This window comes from Chaetura pelagica, unplaced genomic scaffold (genome assembly GCF_000747805.2).
Source record: "Chaetura pelagica isolate M959 unplaced genomic scaffold, ChaPel_1.0 scaffold347, whole genome shotgun sequence".
Taxonomy (NCBI): domain Eukaryota; kingdom Metazoa; phylum Chordata; class Aves; order Apodiformes; family Apodidae; genus Chaetura; species Chaetura pelagica.
In genome coordinates this window covers 256480-273121 of record NW_009954096.1, presented here as the reverse complement: position 1 = coordinate 273121, position 16642 = coordinate 256480, and the positions used below count along the sequence as shown (strand labels likewise).

The 16642-nt window shown below is 47.1% G+C and overlaps 1 protein-coding gene across 1 annotated transcript in view; it reads left to right on the top strand.

Annotated features, from left to right (window-relative positions):
* The window catches only part of ATRN (attractin), a 136683-nt gene extending 132431 nt beyond the window's left edge, over nucleotides 1-4252 (top strand). The window contains exons 28-29 of the mRNA XM_010002327.1: nucleotides 2502-2616; nucleotides 3674-4252. Of these exons, the coding sequence (XP_010000629.1) occupies nucleotides 2502-2616; nucleotides 3674-3798 (240 nt within the window). The 3' untranslated portion in view covers nucleotides 3799-4252. The remainder of the gene's footprint in view (nucleotides 1-2501; nucleotides 2617-3673) is intronic.
* The last annotated feature ends 12390 nt before the right edge of the window (nucleotides 4253-16642 follow it).

Sequence of the window (16642 nt, the reverse complement as noted above, 5' to 3'; positions counted from 1 at the left end):
AGCTCCTGGGCTCTCTCCAAAATCACACCCACCCTGGGAGCTGGGTACACACTCCCACTCATACACCACAAGTCCCCGGGCTGTATTTCTGCAGTTGCCTTCTCTGTGCTCTCTCCATTACCTGTGGCAATCGAGTTGCCTGTGGGATACAGCACCAGGGTGTGCTTGGTTGCCTGGTGGGAAAAGCATTATTTGGAGCTTGATCCCTCTGTTGGGGGTGGGGAGAAGATGAAGAAAGCTGGAGCCATAAACCAGGCAGGCGGCAGCTGACGTCTTTCCAGCCTGTAAAATACATATTTATCTACCTTCCACAGACTAACAAATTGTTGTGCAATCATTGCAGTAAACATGAGAGATGAAAACAGTTTTAAGTTTCATTTTGCTTGCTGTCATCTATTTTTTTTCCCTTTTATTATTGAGCAGCAGTAATTTAATAGCATTGTTTGAGTCCCGTTTGGTTTTTACAGAGCCTTGCATTATATTGAGTTTCTGTTGAACATCTAAGTACAGTAGGACAATTTTCTGCCTAATGGAAAAAGCAATAATTATTTCATTAATACCAGGCTAAAGGAAGAAATCAGAAAGCACTGAGCGTAGCAGGTAAAATAGTGGTTCTCAGCTTTTTTTTGCTGATGGGGAACAAAAGAAGGCACTTTGTTGTACCTGAACTCGTAGGTGTTGATTCTGCATCCTCATCATGCTGTTGTGCCATCCCATAATAATGCTGGTTGAGTCTAATTGTGTGTGAGATCAGGGACTGGCTCAGGTAGGAATGTATTTTCTGGGCTGTGCTGTTGCATTTTGTTTTTATAATGAGATATTGAAATTAGCTCTTGAGCATTCAAAGGTCTCTCCAGGAGTCCAGTGGGAGGACGATGTTCAAAGACACAGAGGGTCAGCAAGGGGTCCAGTCCCCTGCTCCTCCAGGGTGGGAGAAGACTGCCTGTCCATCATATCTTCGTCATTACCCATTAGTATTTTAGTTGAAAGCTTTATTTCATGTTTGTAATGAAATATGTGTATTCAAAGTAAACAGGCTTCAGTAAAGCATGGTAAGGGTGGTCCATCTTAGGATGCAACAGGTCACTGAAAGCACATCCAGAGTGTGGACCACTAAAGGACAGGACAGACTTCCCAAAGCACTTTCATCTCCCAGAGCAACCAGCTGCCTAAGAACAATTACAACAAGGTTTGGGTTCAAAGGGATGTTTAAAGCTCATCCAGTCCAACCCCCTGCAGTGAGCAGGGACATCTCCAACTAGACCAGGTTGCTCAGAGCCCTGTCCAACCTGACCTGGAATGTTTCCAGGGATGGGGCATCTCCCACCTCTCTGGGCAACCTGGGCCAGAGCTTCACCACTCTCAGTGTAAAAAGTTTCTTCTTAATACGTAGTCTGATCTCCCCTCTTTCAGTTTAGAACCATCACCCCTTTTCTATCACTACAGGCCCTACTAAAAAGTCTGTCCCCATCTTTCTTATAAACCCCCCTGAAGTATTGAAAGGCCACAGTAAGATCTCCCTGGAGCCTTCTCTTCTCCAGGCTGAACACCCCAACTCTCCCAGCCTGTCTCCAGAGCAGAGCTGCTCCAGCCCTGAGGTAATCTCTGTGGCCTCCTCTGGACCCTCTCCAAGAGCTCCATGTCCTTCTTCTGTTGGGGACCCCAGAGCTGGACCCAACCCTGCAGGGGGTCTCACCAGAGCAGAAAGGGACAATCCCCTCCCTGGCCCTGCTGGTGACACAGCCCAGGACAGGATTGGTTTCTGGGCTCCAGGACATGGTGCCAGCTCATGCTGAGTTTCTCATCCCCAACACCCCCAAGTTCTTCTCCTCAGGGCTGCTCTCCATCCATTCTCTGCCCAGCCTGGATTTGTGCTGGGGGTTGTCCTGAGGCACGTGCAGAACCTTGCACTTAAGACCACTTCAGAATGAACTCAACCCCTTGGGAGAGAACAGAAATGAAAGAGAAAACTGGGGGAACTGAGCTGAAAGAAAACAACTGTGAAGCATGGAGGAGGTTTGGGGGTAGATGTTCTTTACTGTATGAAAGCTCACAGTGCTGAGAAGGGGGCATGTGGAGGCAGACTCCTGAAATAGAGGTCGAACCACCAGCTCGCAGTGGTTGGACGTGCCGATGTTTGTGACGCGCTGCTGGCGGGTTCGAAGAGAAATAAACCCCTCACTCCTGTTGTTCAGCGTAAGCTGCTCCTTTGTTATTGAATGCAGGGAGAAATACCAGCCTTGTGCAGTGCTGGACTTCTGAATAGCTGGGATTTTAGCAAGTAAATGTGGGGGGTTTTGTGACGACAACGGAGGGGGGGGGTTGATCGTTTCTAACGTTGGTTTGAGCTTTGCTAGCGACGTGCTGGGGGGTTGCCAAGCACAGAAGCATGGTTCATGCCCTGAAGCTTGTAAGATGGGAACAAGATGACACTGGGGGAAGAGGGAGGGTGCCACACACTGGGTAACATTCGTTTTCTCCTCTCCCTTCCCTCGCTGCAGACTGTACCAAAGCCCATAGCCCTGGAGCCCTGCTTTGGGAACAAAGCAGCCGTTCTCTCTGTGTTCGTGAGGTTGCCTCGAGGACTTGGGGGTATCCCACCACCAGGACAGTCAGGTGAGCCATCTCCTTGTCTCTGCTGGCCTTAACTCTCTGTGCCTTCCCCAGCCTTGCCTCACACAGCTTCAGACTCCATCCTGCAGTCACTGCTTCTCCCGTGTGCCCCTCGAGGATGTGCCGGGGTTATTTTAAGACAGCTTGGGCCCTGCCAGCCTCCCCCCTGAGGTTCTACTCGATTTCTTGGGTCATTTGATGGATGAACATTTAATGTTTGGATTACACTTTACTTATGGCTGGGGAAAAAGGAGGATCTGGCACAGGCAGGTTTGCAGTAGTTACCTGTGAAAGTAACTTGCCTCCCAGTCTCTTCCTGCTCCGTTCTCAGCTCCTTTTGCAAAAAAAAAATCGAGTCCTTTCAAAGCATCCATGCCCTTCTCTTAGCACCTCTGGACATAATAGTTATCTCCATCCAGCTTAAAATATTCTTATTCCCAGCCCCTACTCACTGAAATCTGCTTGGAGGGCACTGAGATGTCATCTCCTGGGCAGTTTGGGGTGTGACTGGGCTTTCTGCAGTTGAGACGTTGAAGTAGAGGATCTTAAAAGATAGTTTGTTAGCTGGGTTTGAGATAGGGAGGTTTAAGATGGGGTGGCTTGAGGTGGGATATTTGTGAGCTGTATGAGCTCAGTCCCAGGTGACCAGTGGTGGTTTGTTGGTGGATCTGCTAGGAGAAGGTTGCAGAGATGTTGAATGTCCAGGAAGCCCAGTGAAGCCTCCAAGCCCGTGTGCTTTTAAGATTTATTCTAGCACATCTACTGGTGCAGAGAAAGCCCCTTCCCCTCAGTGTTATGGGTTTCATATCCCTTAACACCCACACTCCTTATTCCCAGCTTTTCCTACCACAGTGGCTTTCAATAATACACTCATTTAAAAGCTGATTTCAGAGCAGCCACTAGAGTTTAATCTCTTAAGCCAAAATGCTTTTCTAGTTCGCTCTTTTTAAGAACTCAAAACATGATACTCATTTTGTGGCTTGGAGGGTTGGTTTTTTTTTCTCAGCTGGGGCAGAAGGATTTTTTTTTTCCTGTGACTATTTTGTTTCATTTTCCTCAGGTCTTGCAGTGGCCAGTGCACTGGTGGACATTTCACAACAGATGCCAATTGCCTACAAAGAGAAATCGGGTGCAATACGAAATCGGAAACAACAGCCCCCTGCACAGCCAGGAACCTGTATTTGATGCATGGACATCAGAAACTGTTTAGGGTTTTAAACAAGACAGAAAAAGTAACACCTTGGAAGGAGGGAGGGGAAGGATTTCCAAGTTGTGTCACAAGAGACTAGAAGCACTCGAAGAAACACGACTTCCTCGAACCCGACGTTTTCTCTCATCTCCGTGCTAGTTGGCTTTCTTTGACAGCTGCTCCACTTAAGTTTTACTGACACGTGGCTTCAGATTGCTCCTTTGTTTTCTTCAAGTTTAAAGTGAAATAATTTCATTGCAGGTCCAGTAACATCCGGTCGCCACCGTTCATGGTCAGTGTAAATAGAACAGTAGTCCCAATAAGAATGACACTCAGGTTTATACATGGAAAGTGCTTTGTAGTTCATGTATTTATCAAACTGTACAAAGAGAGAAGGATGCAGTGTTTACAGGTGTCAGCTCTCAACACATAAACACTACTATTAATCTTGAAAGCATCTTCATCCTTTGTTTTCATTTCATGATGTACGTTGATTTCCTCATGATTTAAGTGGAACTCTCTTCCAGATGCAGCGTTTCTGTAGTCAGCATGGCCCAGAACACCAGGAGTGCAGAAGCTGGGATGGTTTAAAGGTTGATGTCCCGTGTTGCTCAGATCACGTGCAATGCCTGGAGAAGCTGCGTGTTGCTTTTGAAGGACTCAGTGTTTACACAGTCTTAACCTGCTTGGAGGACACCACACACAAGTGCCTAGACTCGAACAGATCTAGGGAGTGAGGAGGCTGCTACACACGTTTCTTTTTAACATAATTATATTTCTTTTAAATCTATGTATGCACACATACCCAGTCACCCAAGGCAGTCTGTGTTCTTTGTAATATATCACACACAGGCAGAGGAAAATGGCATTTTCCTGACCAACAAACTGCTCAACCAGGTGGAAATATCTGGGGGAAAACTAGAGTTTCAGTGTCTCATGAGAAAACTCCTGGTTTCACCAGCGCTTTTAATAGAAGCAGTTTGTTTTCTGGGTCAAATATGTTCTATTTCTTCTGATTTTCTCTGCCCTCTTTCCCTTCCCCTTCCCTCCTGCCCTTCTTCTGGATGAGAGCTGAGCTGTGCCTGGGCTCCCTCCTCAGCAGTAAGGTTTTCTCTGTCTCCTCACAGGGTGTCAAAAGCAATATTTGAGGTGCCAGATCATTTGAGGATGAAGTAAAAAAAGAACTTTAAATAAAAAAGCAAGCAGAGCAGCCTCCCTTGGCCACAGGTTTGAGCTCTCCATGTTCAGTTACTGGTATTTCCCTTTGGGGTTGAACTCTCTTGGGTGTTGAAGGAGATGGCTTGTTGGTGAAAGGCAGGGACTTGCAAACAACAAGGAGAAGGTTTGGCATTTTGGGGGATGTATCAAACCATCTGGAACTGGGCTCTGACTAGATGGGATTATGGTTTGAGGTTCAAGGTTGGACTTTACCCCTTAGCCTGTGCCTGCTGGTGACCAGTGTCCCCCTTGATTCTGGAATGTGACATGGTGCCATCTAAAGTTGTGACATTGAAGGTGGTAGGAAGATGTTACATGAAGGTACCAAACGAGGTGCATAATTGCTGCTTAATTACAGTAAGTGTGGGTTCATTCAGGTCACCAAGTCGCTGGTTTCTGATGAGGACCTCGAGTTTTTATGGGCTGGAGAAGCATCCAACCAAAGGAAGCAAAGGAAAATGCCCTTGAATCATCTGGCCAGGTACCACCCTTTGCCAAAATGAAACCCTTTTATGTATCTTTTATTTTTGTGCACGTTTTGGTCGTTGATCACTATCAGCCAACTCATTTTTGGTGGGGTTTTTTTATCTGTTGAAGAAGCTCTTTGACTTGGCAATAAAGACCTGGATTCATGTGCATGTCCAGGCAGCAGTAGTGGGGTTTAAAGACCATGGTGGATTGTAATTCTGATTCCACCTGTCATTTAACAAATACAACAGGACAAAAAATAAGAACAATACTGTGGGGGGTGGAAAAAAAAATGGATTTTGTACATATAAACACACATACATGTATTTATATATAAAAAATGCATCTGTTTCTCAACGAGAAGTTTCAGTGCCCTCTGGGGAAAAAGAAATTCTGGGAGGGAAAGGGGTGAGTTTTATCTTTTAGAATGAAGGGTTTTAGGCAATGTAAGGGTGAAGTGATGCACAGATTACCTCAGACACATTCATCTCCTGAAAATATTTGCTAACTCCTTGTGTGTTCAGGCTGAGCTGAACTGGAGAAATAAGACTGGACTAAAATCCCTCCCGTGTTATTGCTTTACATGTTTTCAGTCGTGATGCACATCCTTGTGTTCAGAGATGTCTTCTTGCTTCTCCAACATCTATTTGGGGAGGAGAACTGCCAACCCAAATAGAGAAAGGTTTGAGTTTAAGTCTCATTATTCGGGGCAGCACTTAAGTAGCTGCTTGAAGTTGTTGCTTTGGTTTTCCTGGACAGAAGCAGCTTTCAGAACAATAGGCCTGGAGGGGTGGTTTATTTTTATTTTGACAAAAAAGATGGAAATGTGGGGCTTTTTTTTTCCCCCCTCTGGAGAGCTGAGTTCTCTCATCTCAAAAGCTGATGCTGGATTGTGCCCAGAAGTGCAGTGACAAGGTTAGGTGCCAGGTATTGGAAAGATGAGCAAAAAAATGACCAAACTTTGAGGTTTAGGAGAACCAAAAAAAAAAAGTAAATAGAGGAATGAGACTTGTTTATATCCATAAAATGAAACAGCTCCTTTAGGATGTAACTCTGCTCTGCATCTTATCTCCATTTGATGAGGGAAAAAGAGAACTCTCATACATGTCTCTGCTGCAAACAGTTTTCATCCCAGCTTAAAGGTAAAATAGAGAAGAAGGTGGGAGTGGGGGGTAAGAATTGGTGGTGGTTTATCACCAGGCCAATATCAAAAATGAAGGATTTCTGGGTTTATTTCATTTGGAGGTGATGGGAGGGGAGAAAGAGCAACCTTGTTTCTTGGGAGAATCTGTAAATACATGAAAAATAACACCCCAGTTTTGCACTTGTACATAAACTATACAGTAGTGTGCAGAACCTGGGAAGATTTAAAGTGTATATAAACCAGAAAAAGAAATATTGAATGTATTTTTGATGCATTTTAAATGATGTATGAGTTTTGTCTTAACAACTTCTTCATATGATGAGTATTAGATAACTTTCCAGAGCTTTAAAGAAACATCAAATTAGAGTCCTGATATCTTGCAGTATAAAGCAGGGAGGCATAACTTGCCTTTTATGTCTTCAAATGCATTTCACTTAAATGTGTAAGGGAACTAAAATGTGGCTCTTCCATTTGAAAAGGGGAAAAAACCAATACATGAAGACAGGTGATAAATGTCCTTAAAGCAGTCATTACTTGGAGGATTAAGTCAGCAGTTTAAGCCTCTACCATTAAGATTGTGCCATTCAAAATCACAATTTTCAAGCTTTTATAACTGGCTGAAATTCAGCATTCAAAGTCTCAGCCCTCAGAGCATTTGTATTCTTGGAGAGTAGCCTTGAAAAAGAAATTTAATGAAAAATCAAAGTGTTGTAGCCCTTTTATTCTAGAAAGCAGCAGTGCCATTGGATCTCCAAGTAACATAGTTGGTGTGGTTGGTTTTTTTTTTCCACTCACCTGTTTCCATTTTCTTCTAGGCCAGGGTTTTCTCTGGGCTGGTGTAAGATGAGGGACAGGAGACCCTGCCACAGCAGGGGTCAAGATGTTGGGAGACAAGAATTTATGGGACCCTTTTGAGTTCTTGCCACTCTCCCTGGGCTTAAAATGTGCTGTATTGAAATTGCCAAAAAATAAAGCTGTGCACAGTGGGGTAATGCCTGGGATTAGCATAAAGTCATAGCATGTAATGTACCAAAAATTGGATGGAATGGTACAATAAAAGCTTGACAGTGCCTGGAATGATGCTTCCTTAGGCATAGCTTGTGTTCTAAATATTGCTCAGGAGCATCATTTTCTCTGTGGTAAATGTTGACCAGAATAGATAAGGGTTCCTACTGGGTTCCTACTCTGGTTTTTAAATGGCAGCTCGTCCTGCTTGGCCCTAAAGAAGCTGATGGGAGCTTTGGGTGAAATAACCTCCCTCAAGAGGCTGGAACTAAACGTCAGGCTTTTCCCCTAGTAAGTCCAGGCCCACCAAGATGAGGCTGATCTTCCATCCTTAGCTGCTCCCGCTGTCAGTGGCTGCCTTTTCTTCTCCATGGAACCCCTGAGCTGGGGACAGAGCATCAGCTAGAAAACCCTTTTCCCTGGAAACAGAGATTTGCCAGCTCTGAGCTGTGAGAAGGCAAAGACCAGACCCCAACTTTCCAGGAGCCACTTTCAAAGTCACCCACCCAACTCACAGGCAGCTCCTGGTGCCTCTGCTTCCCCATTCCTTTTTTACCTTCATTTGGGAATTCCAGATGGGAAGGGGAAGGATGAGAGTCAGCTTTTAGGAGCTTCCTGAGGGAAACTGCAGGAGCAGGTTGGGAGTTGGGTGGGGTTGAAGTGGAAAGATGCTCACGGGAGCATTGGGGGATGCGGGAGCCAAGGGAAGGGAGGGGGAAGTGTGTTTGTGTCATTTTTGGCAGTGCTGTTGGCAATTTGAGTCCAATTCACCCTTTTTTTTTTCACAGCTGCCTAAATTAGATTAGTTTCCCCATGCTAGGAACATTACTGCAACGTGCAGATGCTGTTTTGTTTCTCTGCTTCAGGATCGGGGCAGGTTTGATCCGTTTCTTACTTAGTTCTAACACTACCCATGGACTGATTTCTGTGCATCTTCCAGGCACTATAATTCCTTGGCCATTTCCTCTGCATTTATCATTAACTCCACAAACCTCACCAGAAGAAAGAAGACAAAAAAATATTCAAAACAAACCGTGGAGGAGTCTAATGTATGTCAGTCCATTATGATTATTTTTTTTTAATAAAAAGCAAAAAGGAAACAAAAATAGAGTTTTATATTACTCTGAAATTTGTGCACAAGAAATGTTCTTTACACTAGGATCCTTGAATGAATTGTATTCTGGATTTCTTCTTTTTTCCCTTTTTGTTCTGTAATTATTTACAATTCTCGGTGTTCAGACTTGAGCTTAGTTTGTTAATATGTATAATTTAGCATTTATTGCATTCATATGTAAATATAAGCAGGTATTGTAAACTATTTCATTGCTGGGGGTTGTGGGTGTTATACATACACACATTTAGGACTGCAGTTTTTTGGTATAATTTTTTTGTATTGTAAAATAACAGCTAATTTAAAGCAGGAACGAGGAAATTCTTGGGAGGTCTGTGCATTTAAAATACAAATGTGAACTATGTGTATATAAATAAAAAGTAAATAATGCAACACTTTCCTCTGGAATAAAAAGTAGATGATCTGGTTAATTAATTTAATTTTTTTTCTTCTTTCTCTCCCCCCCCCTCCACCTTCTGAAAAAGGGGGAAGAAATCACTTGAGGGGTTTTTTAAAGGCTCCTGGCTGGGGTGAGAGTGAGTTTTCACCATGGTGGTGGTGGATCTCAAGGTGCTTGTGTCTACCTGAGCAGTCCAGAGACTGGATTTGGGAGGAGGAAGAAGCTGATGTGTCCTCCTCCAGAGCACAGGGGTAGCTGCTGTGCCCACACCCTGCCTTGCAGTCCCCAAACCCATCAGCCTCACCTGCATCTTCCCTAAGGTGCCTTGGGGATGCACTTGGCTCCTGATCTTCTCCAGAGTGAGCTCTGGAGGGTAGTGGAAGGGAGGAGCATCCCAAAGAGGTGTCAAAGTCTTTTTGTTGGAGACCTGGGATGGTCAGGGCTGAAGAGGGAATGTATCTGCTCCAACCTCCTCAGCACTGGGGTCCTGAGTCCCTGCTGTCCTGATGCAGCTGGTCAGCATTTGGGTGACTGTGCTACAGTCCCAGAGCTCCAGAGCTTCTGCAGTCTGGGTTTAAGTAAGTCCAGCAGCCACAGAAAACCTCAGCCTCTCCCCTTCGTCCTCTCCCTGATCATTTTTCCCCTCAACCATCTTTCCCTTTGAATCAGAAGATTCAAACCTGACACCCCGGAGACTGTATCAGCCCAAGAGCTTTGCTAATGTAGCAGGACCCTCCATCCCTCAGGATGCCTGCCTCAGTTTCCCTCTATGATTCAGCTGCTTTTGTCTCTCAGTTTTGCAGACCCAGGCCTGGAGTGGAAAGATTCCCATGAGAATGGAGAAGGCCCAGCAAGCTCTGAGCTGGTCACAGCCTTGACAGGTACAGAAAACAGAGACCAAGTTGATGTTCAGAGCTCCAGCTGCTCTGCAGTGGTGAAGAACAGAGAGCTCAGCCCAGCCACAACCAGGCCTGAAAGGGAGATCCCAGTAAGAGCAAGCAGATAAACAACAGAGTCTGCTTGGTGAGAACAAGACCTTCATGGCTTCTCTACTGTTTTCCTCTTACTCCCCAATGAGAGGTCTTGGAGGTCTGGCTGGTGGTTACATGACAGCAGTCAATCCACTTCATTCTATCAAAGCCTGGTCCCCTTTTTATCAGGGGCATTTCCATAGACTTTCCCAGGAGGTTGCTGTACCTGCTCTTCTCCAGAGGGGACACCTGCCAGAGAGATTGATTCTCAGGAGTGAAGACCCACCCAGGGACACCCAACTGGCCTGGCAAGGGTGAGAGATATTAACTCTTTCACTGTCTTTATTAGCAAACTTAAGTAATTTTAATCATTAAGTTTTAAGACTCTAGAACCCTTTAAAGGTGATAATTAGTATTTTAGGCCTAGTACAGACCTAGATAATAAATAAGTTGCTGGCATTTCAGTGGTTAACCTTTGTTGTTTAATTATAAGTAGCAAAATGCATTGCTAATGCACCCTTTTCAATCAACCTGCTCTCCTGGTCTTATCTCCCCACTTCCCTGCACTTTTGCTGTCCTTGTGCCCCTTGTCTGAATCATTCAGACCCCAACGTTACACGCAGGAAATCTTGATTACGTCTTGTCTGTCGTCCCTTCCGTCCAGGACACCTCCTAGTTTGGCAACCTTTCCAAAAGCTGGTGCCGGCTGGTGTTTCAGAGCAAAGTCAGAGGTGACCTCTGCTCCCCCACCCCTTCCAAGCCTCCGTGCAGCCCATCCCAGCATCCAGAACTGGGTTCCTGCTGTGTCTCTGTTTTATTTCCCTGCTGCTCCTCAGCTTTGGAATTAAGCACGGCTGAGACAAGGCAGGGCTGAACCTGGCACTTAGGAGTGCCATGAAGGTTTCAGTCACCACCATCTCCTCAGACTGTTGTGCTGCTTCATCCCGTGGCATTAAGCTTGGAGGCAGAAGCCCAGTTCTGGGAAACTGCAGCTGAGCTGGGCACGTCTGAGAGCACAGCGTGGTGTGTCCAGACTTGAAATGAAGCAGGCAGGGGGTAGTGGTTTTAAAGCTACTTTAAGCTCATTTTGGACAGCAGGATAAAACATAGAGGTGTGGGGCCATATCTCATCCCTGCTCTGATTTTCCTTCTTGTGTTGTAGCAAAGAAAAGAGGTTTGCAGGGAGGAATGGAAGAGAACGTGGCTGCTCTCCAAGGCTCTGCCTACGTCCAGGATGATCATGGTCTTTTGCTGTCCCCTCTCCTTCATGAGCACCACTGGGTAAGGAGCCAGAGAGGTGTTTGCTTTTCTTTCCACAAGACTTCCATAGCAATCATCTGCTGAAAGGGGGGAAGGCAATTTTAAGTCTTTTTACAAAGCAACCAGTTGAACTCAACCATCCTACAGAGCTTCTGGGCTGGGGTGTGGGTGGTGTTTCTCTTTACCCAAGTAACAGGTGGGGTTTGGGGCAGCCTCTGGGTGGGTGACACATCACTGGTTGGTAGTAAAATCATCTCTTGCTGTGGTGGAAGCACAAGTACTTGCTGTTTTCTTTTTCTCCCCCCCATTCATTGGAAGAGGGGAGGAAAAAAAGAGGTACAGATGAGCTGGAGCTCCACAGCCACCAGAGCTGACCACCGTGGCAAAAGCAAATGGCAGAAGTTTCTGTGTTTCTCCTTGGGGCTTTTGGGTTCCAAGCTAATCAAGTAGGAGCAAAGCAGAGGATGGAGACAAAACAAAAGCTCAGATTGTCAAAGGCAGAAGATGAAGCAGGTGGGGGAAGATGTTTTCGTGTGGGACCTGCTGGTGAGTTGATGGGCTGGTGATGGTGCTTCAGGGCCCGGGTGTCACTAGCAGAGCTGGGCTGAGTTCCCAGCCTTCCCCTTCACAGGGGTGGCCAGGAACACCAACACCTCCCCAGATTGTGTCTGCAACACAGGTAGCCCCAACACCCTCTGCCAGGTGATTCTGGGACACCACTCACCACTCTACAGAGGTCAGGTCCATGGTGACCTTGGACACTGTTCTCTTCTTGGTGAGTGGGGTATCCAGGAGCACAGGGAAACCAAGTGGGACAGAAGGGTCCAATGGGGCATCTCAAGGTGGTTTGAACCACCTTGTCATGGTGGTGGGATCTTAGGATGACAAGAAATGGCCTCAAGTTGTGCCAGGGGAGGTTTAGATTGGATATTAGGAACAATTTCTGTAGTGAAAGAGTGGTCAAGTATCAGAGGAGGCTGCCCAGGGCAGTGGTGGAGTCACCATCCTTGGAGGTGTGAAAAAAATGTGTAGACATGGCAATTCAGGATGTGGTTTAGTGGGCATGGTGCTGTTGGGTTGACAGTTGGACCTGATGGTCTCAGAGGTCTTTTCCAACATTAATGATCCTGTGATTCTCTGTTCTTGCTCTTTTGTTTGGGGGCAGGGCTGACTTCCCACTCAGACTTTCTCATGCATCTGCAGGGACTTTAGCCAAAAAACACTGCCAAAAGTGCCTCTGCCCACACAGGCAGTAACAGGGATGATAACAACTTGCTCCTCTTTATTTCCCTGCTTCTGGTAAGAAGCCAAGAACTCCAAGCACAAAGCCTGTAGGGCCAGGGCTGTTTCTGGCCTCATCCAACCAGTGGTGACCAATGATGTCATGGGAAGGTGGGATTCATGGAATCACAGAATCCCAGAATGGTTTGGGTTGGAAGGGACCTTCAAGCTCACCCAGTTCCAACCCCCAGCTTGGGCAGGGACACCTCCCACCAGCCCAGGTTGCTCTTCAGTGTGGAGACCAGCACAAGTTTTGGGAGGAGAAAGTGAAACGTTTCTGGGTTCAACCTTGATCTCACTTTGTGTTTCGGAACCCAGTTGAATTTCATTCACTATTTCAAAATAAATTTTATATACGTTTGTTTTCTAGAATTTTTTACCACACAAAATTGGCAAGAAAACATTCAATTTGCATCTTCAATTTTCCTCTGGTGTCTTTTTTTTTTTTTTTGGTTTAAGTTGCCAAAAATAACTCACAGATGTTTGTCACATGAACAGAAGTCTCCCCAGCTGGCATGAACCTCCACCCTCCCTCCTTCCCCATCTCCCCTCCCCCTGTGTCCTGCAGGATGGTGCAGCACCAGCCACCCTAAGTTGTTTCCAACCACCCCCCTCCCATGTTGCATGATGACATCTCAGCATTAGTGGCCACTTACTGAGGATGCAATTAGTCCTAATCCTGCAACATCTTGCAAGACCTCCTGCTCTGGCACCAGCTTTGAGCTAAGTTTTAGAATCACAGACAGGATTGGAAGAGACCTTCAAGCCCATCCAGTTCCAAGCCCCCTGCATGGGCAGGGACACCTCCCACCAGCCCAGGCTGCTCCAAGCCCCATCCAACCTGCCCTTCAACACTGCCAGGGATGGGGCAGCCACAGCTTCTCTGGGCAACCTGGGCCAGGCTCTCACCACCCTCACAGCAAAGAATTTCTTCCCAGTATCTCATCTCAATCCTCCCTCTTTCAGCTTAAAACTGCTCCCCCTCATCCCATCCCTCCCTGCCCTTGTCCCAAGCCCCTCCCCAGCTTTCCTGGAGCCCCTTCAGGCACTGGAAGGTGCTCTAAGGTCTCCCTGGAGCCTTCTCTTCTCCAGGCTGAACACCCCAACTCTCCCAGCCTGTCTCCAGCCCTCTCCACCCCTCTGAGCCTGAATCTTCCCCAAATTGTTCCCAAACCTTTGCATGTGTCACTCCCACGTGCAGCACAAGCAGCCCAAGGACTTGTGTGGGTCCGTGTCCCCTTCTTGGGTGTCATTGATGTCTCTCCAGCTCAGCAGAGTTGGTTTTTCACCTGCTGCCCCTCCTTGGTGGTCAGCAGCAGATCAGACCTGGGTTTCCAGCCAACCACAAAGCATCTGAGCCCCACCAGTCAGCCAACCCCCCCCCCCAAAAGACATTCCCTCATTTCTTCCAGCTGCCCTCACAGCGTGGAACCAAGTGAGCCCAGCACCAGTGTGGACATGCAGGGCATCCTGGAGCTGCAGACAGGACCAAAGGTGTCAGGAAAATGCATGTGTGCTTTATTGATGGATATGTTTGAATATTGACATGTACAGAAGAGATAAGCACAGGTCACACCCCAGCAGGAAGGGCAGACACAAACCCTCCTCCCCTGGGCCCACACGCAGCCTTCAGCATCACCCTCCTCCCTGGAGGGGGTTATTGCTCCAGCACCAGTTCCCTCCCTGCCCACACTCTTGTATAAACAACCCATGGGATATCTGTCCACACACAACATCTCCTGGGCTTTCAGGTCTGCCAAACCACTGGGCATGGGGCTGAGCAGCCCCAAAAAATAATGTGGTGGATACAGAATGTCTGGCTGGCTCTTGTTTTCTGTTTGCTTTGCCCCCATGACTCTTCTTTGTGCTTATGAAACCCCCCAGGTATGGAGTGATTCCTAAATCCTTGTCTCCCTTCCTCTCTCCCTTGGGTCACTCAGTCCTTTGCCTTTTTGAGGAGCTGCTCTGACTTCGGTGGCTTGTCAAGAGGCCTGAAAATGAGGATCTGTGGTTTCCTTCCCAGAATCCAAAAGAGGTGAATCCTCACCCCCCAGCATCACTGAGTTTTCACAAGGGAAAAGAAATGGCCACGTGTGTTTGGGGGGGGTGGGAGGGACAGGAATGCAACTGGGTTTCCTGCCTCCACATGGTCTGCTCCAAAGCCATCCTGTCCTTGCAAACTCCTGGAGGGAGAATTGACATTAAATATTGGCCAAAAGGGTGAAACGATCAGGAAAAAGTCACCCAGGTTTTTGGGTGTCTTGTTTTGTGTTTGGTTGGGTTGGGTTTTTTTTATTTCTGTTCAATATGAGGGCCCATCCCACCCCCCCTGGTTCTTCTCTGCTGGGTCAGAGGTTTGTTGCTCTGAGCCTTGCTCACTTCATTTTGAAGCATCCCCAGACCACGGGGAACCCCTGGGAGAGCAGAACCTGGCCTGGGGCAGCACTTGCATCCAAACTCACAGCCCAGGAGAGGGGCTGAGGTCAGGGAGTGCATTTTCACCCCTGCAACCTCAATTCCACAGGTGATTTTGGGGTCCCTCAACCAAGGGCACGAGGAGGAAACCTCTCCAGCAGACACTCTTTTGCACTAACTCACCATGAGATGTTTTTCAGGGATCTCAGCAGATCATTGGCATGGTTTTTGACCTTCTCTGTGATATGACCCATGGTCGTTGTCTGTCCCCTTCCACAGCTTTGGGGCACAGCTGTGGATCTGCCATCCTCCCAAAATTGAGGCCTTGAGATGACACCACAATGGGAATCAAGGGTCTCATTGGCCTGTGATGCTTAGAGACAACCAACATCCTAAGCCGTCTTTAAAACAAGATGTAAATCCAGGGGAGATGACAATGTCTCTCATTGGAATTGTTAATATGAATTGAAGATAAATCTGCCAGAAAATGTAAACAGAGCATTGGCCCTGCTGTGGGATATTGTAATGGACTGAGTAACCTCTGGAGGACTCCTCCATCTCTGGTACTCTATGAGTAGGATTCTCCACATCTATTTTTCCACAGCATAGCAGTCCCAAGGGAGAGCTGAAGTGGGGTGACCAGTCATCCTGACTGCCTAGAAAAGGTCTCTCTCTGCTGGCTGCCAGGCAGAGAAGGAAACTGCCAAATGGCATCTCAACACCACCACTAGTGAGTGAAGAGACACAGAAGTGGAGCCATGAGAAGCTGCAGGAGTGGGTAATCCTGGAAAGCAGCTGCCACTTGCATGCCCATCCTGCATAGAGGCTCAGCAAGAAGATTAAAGGCTGGTGGAGGCTCAGCTTGTCAGGGCCAGATGTGTAGAAGAGCTGGGCATGACTGCAGCACTTGAAAGTGGCAGAAGAAGGCAATGGACAGCATGACCTCATGGTGCTGAGGTAGTTCCTTGCCTTTGAAGGGCTGAGCCTCAAGGTTTCATCCCTTTCTCACCTGTGGCTCAGAGGACAGAGGTTTTGCAGAGCTGCAGCTGGTAGTTGTGTCACTTGGTGCACAGGTGGCTCCATGGTCTCTCAGAGGACACTGATGTCCTGAATAAAGGGAGATGTTCCCTGCAGCTCAGTGCAGAGCTGTGGCACTTTGAAGGGAGGTGAGGGACTTTCCAGCTGCCTCCACACCTGCTTTTCTGATCTGGATGAGCCTCCTGGCAGTGAAGATTTCGCATGCAAGTACAGGTTCAGGCTGTGACCTGGTCCCTTGCACACAAGACTCAGATCTTCCCACGTTCCTTTGGACCAGGACAACCAGATGCTACAGCCACGAGGACCTCAAGGAGCTGGACTTTGGATGGGATGCAGCCAGGAGGATTTCTGTGCATGTCTCACACATCTACTCTTGTCCGTTTGAAAACAAGGGTGGTTTCATAATGGACCAAAACCCAGGAAAGTTGCTGCAGTTTCTCAGCAAAATCTGAAGCAAAAAAAAAAAAAGCAGGGGGAGGGGTTCTGCAGGGACTGGGAAAGGAAAAGTGCGGACTTGGCTGCTTCAGCT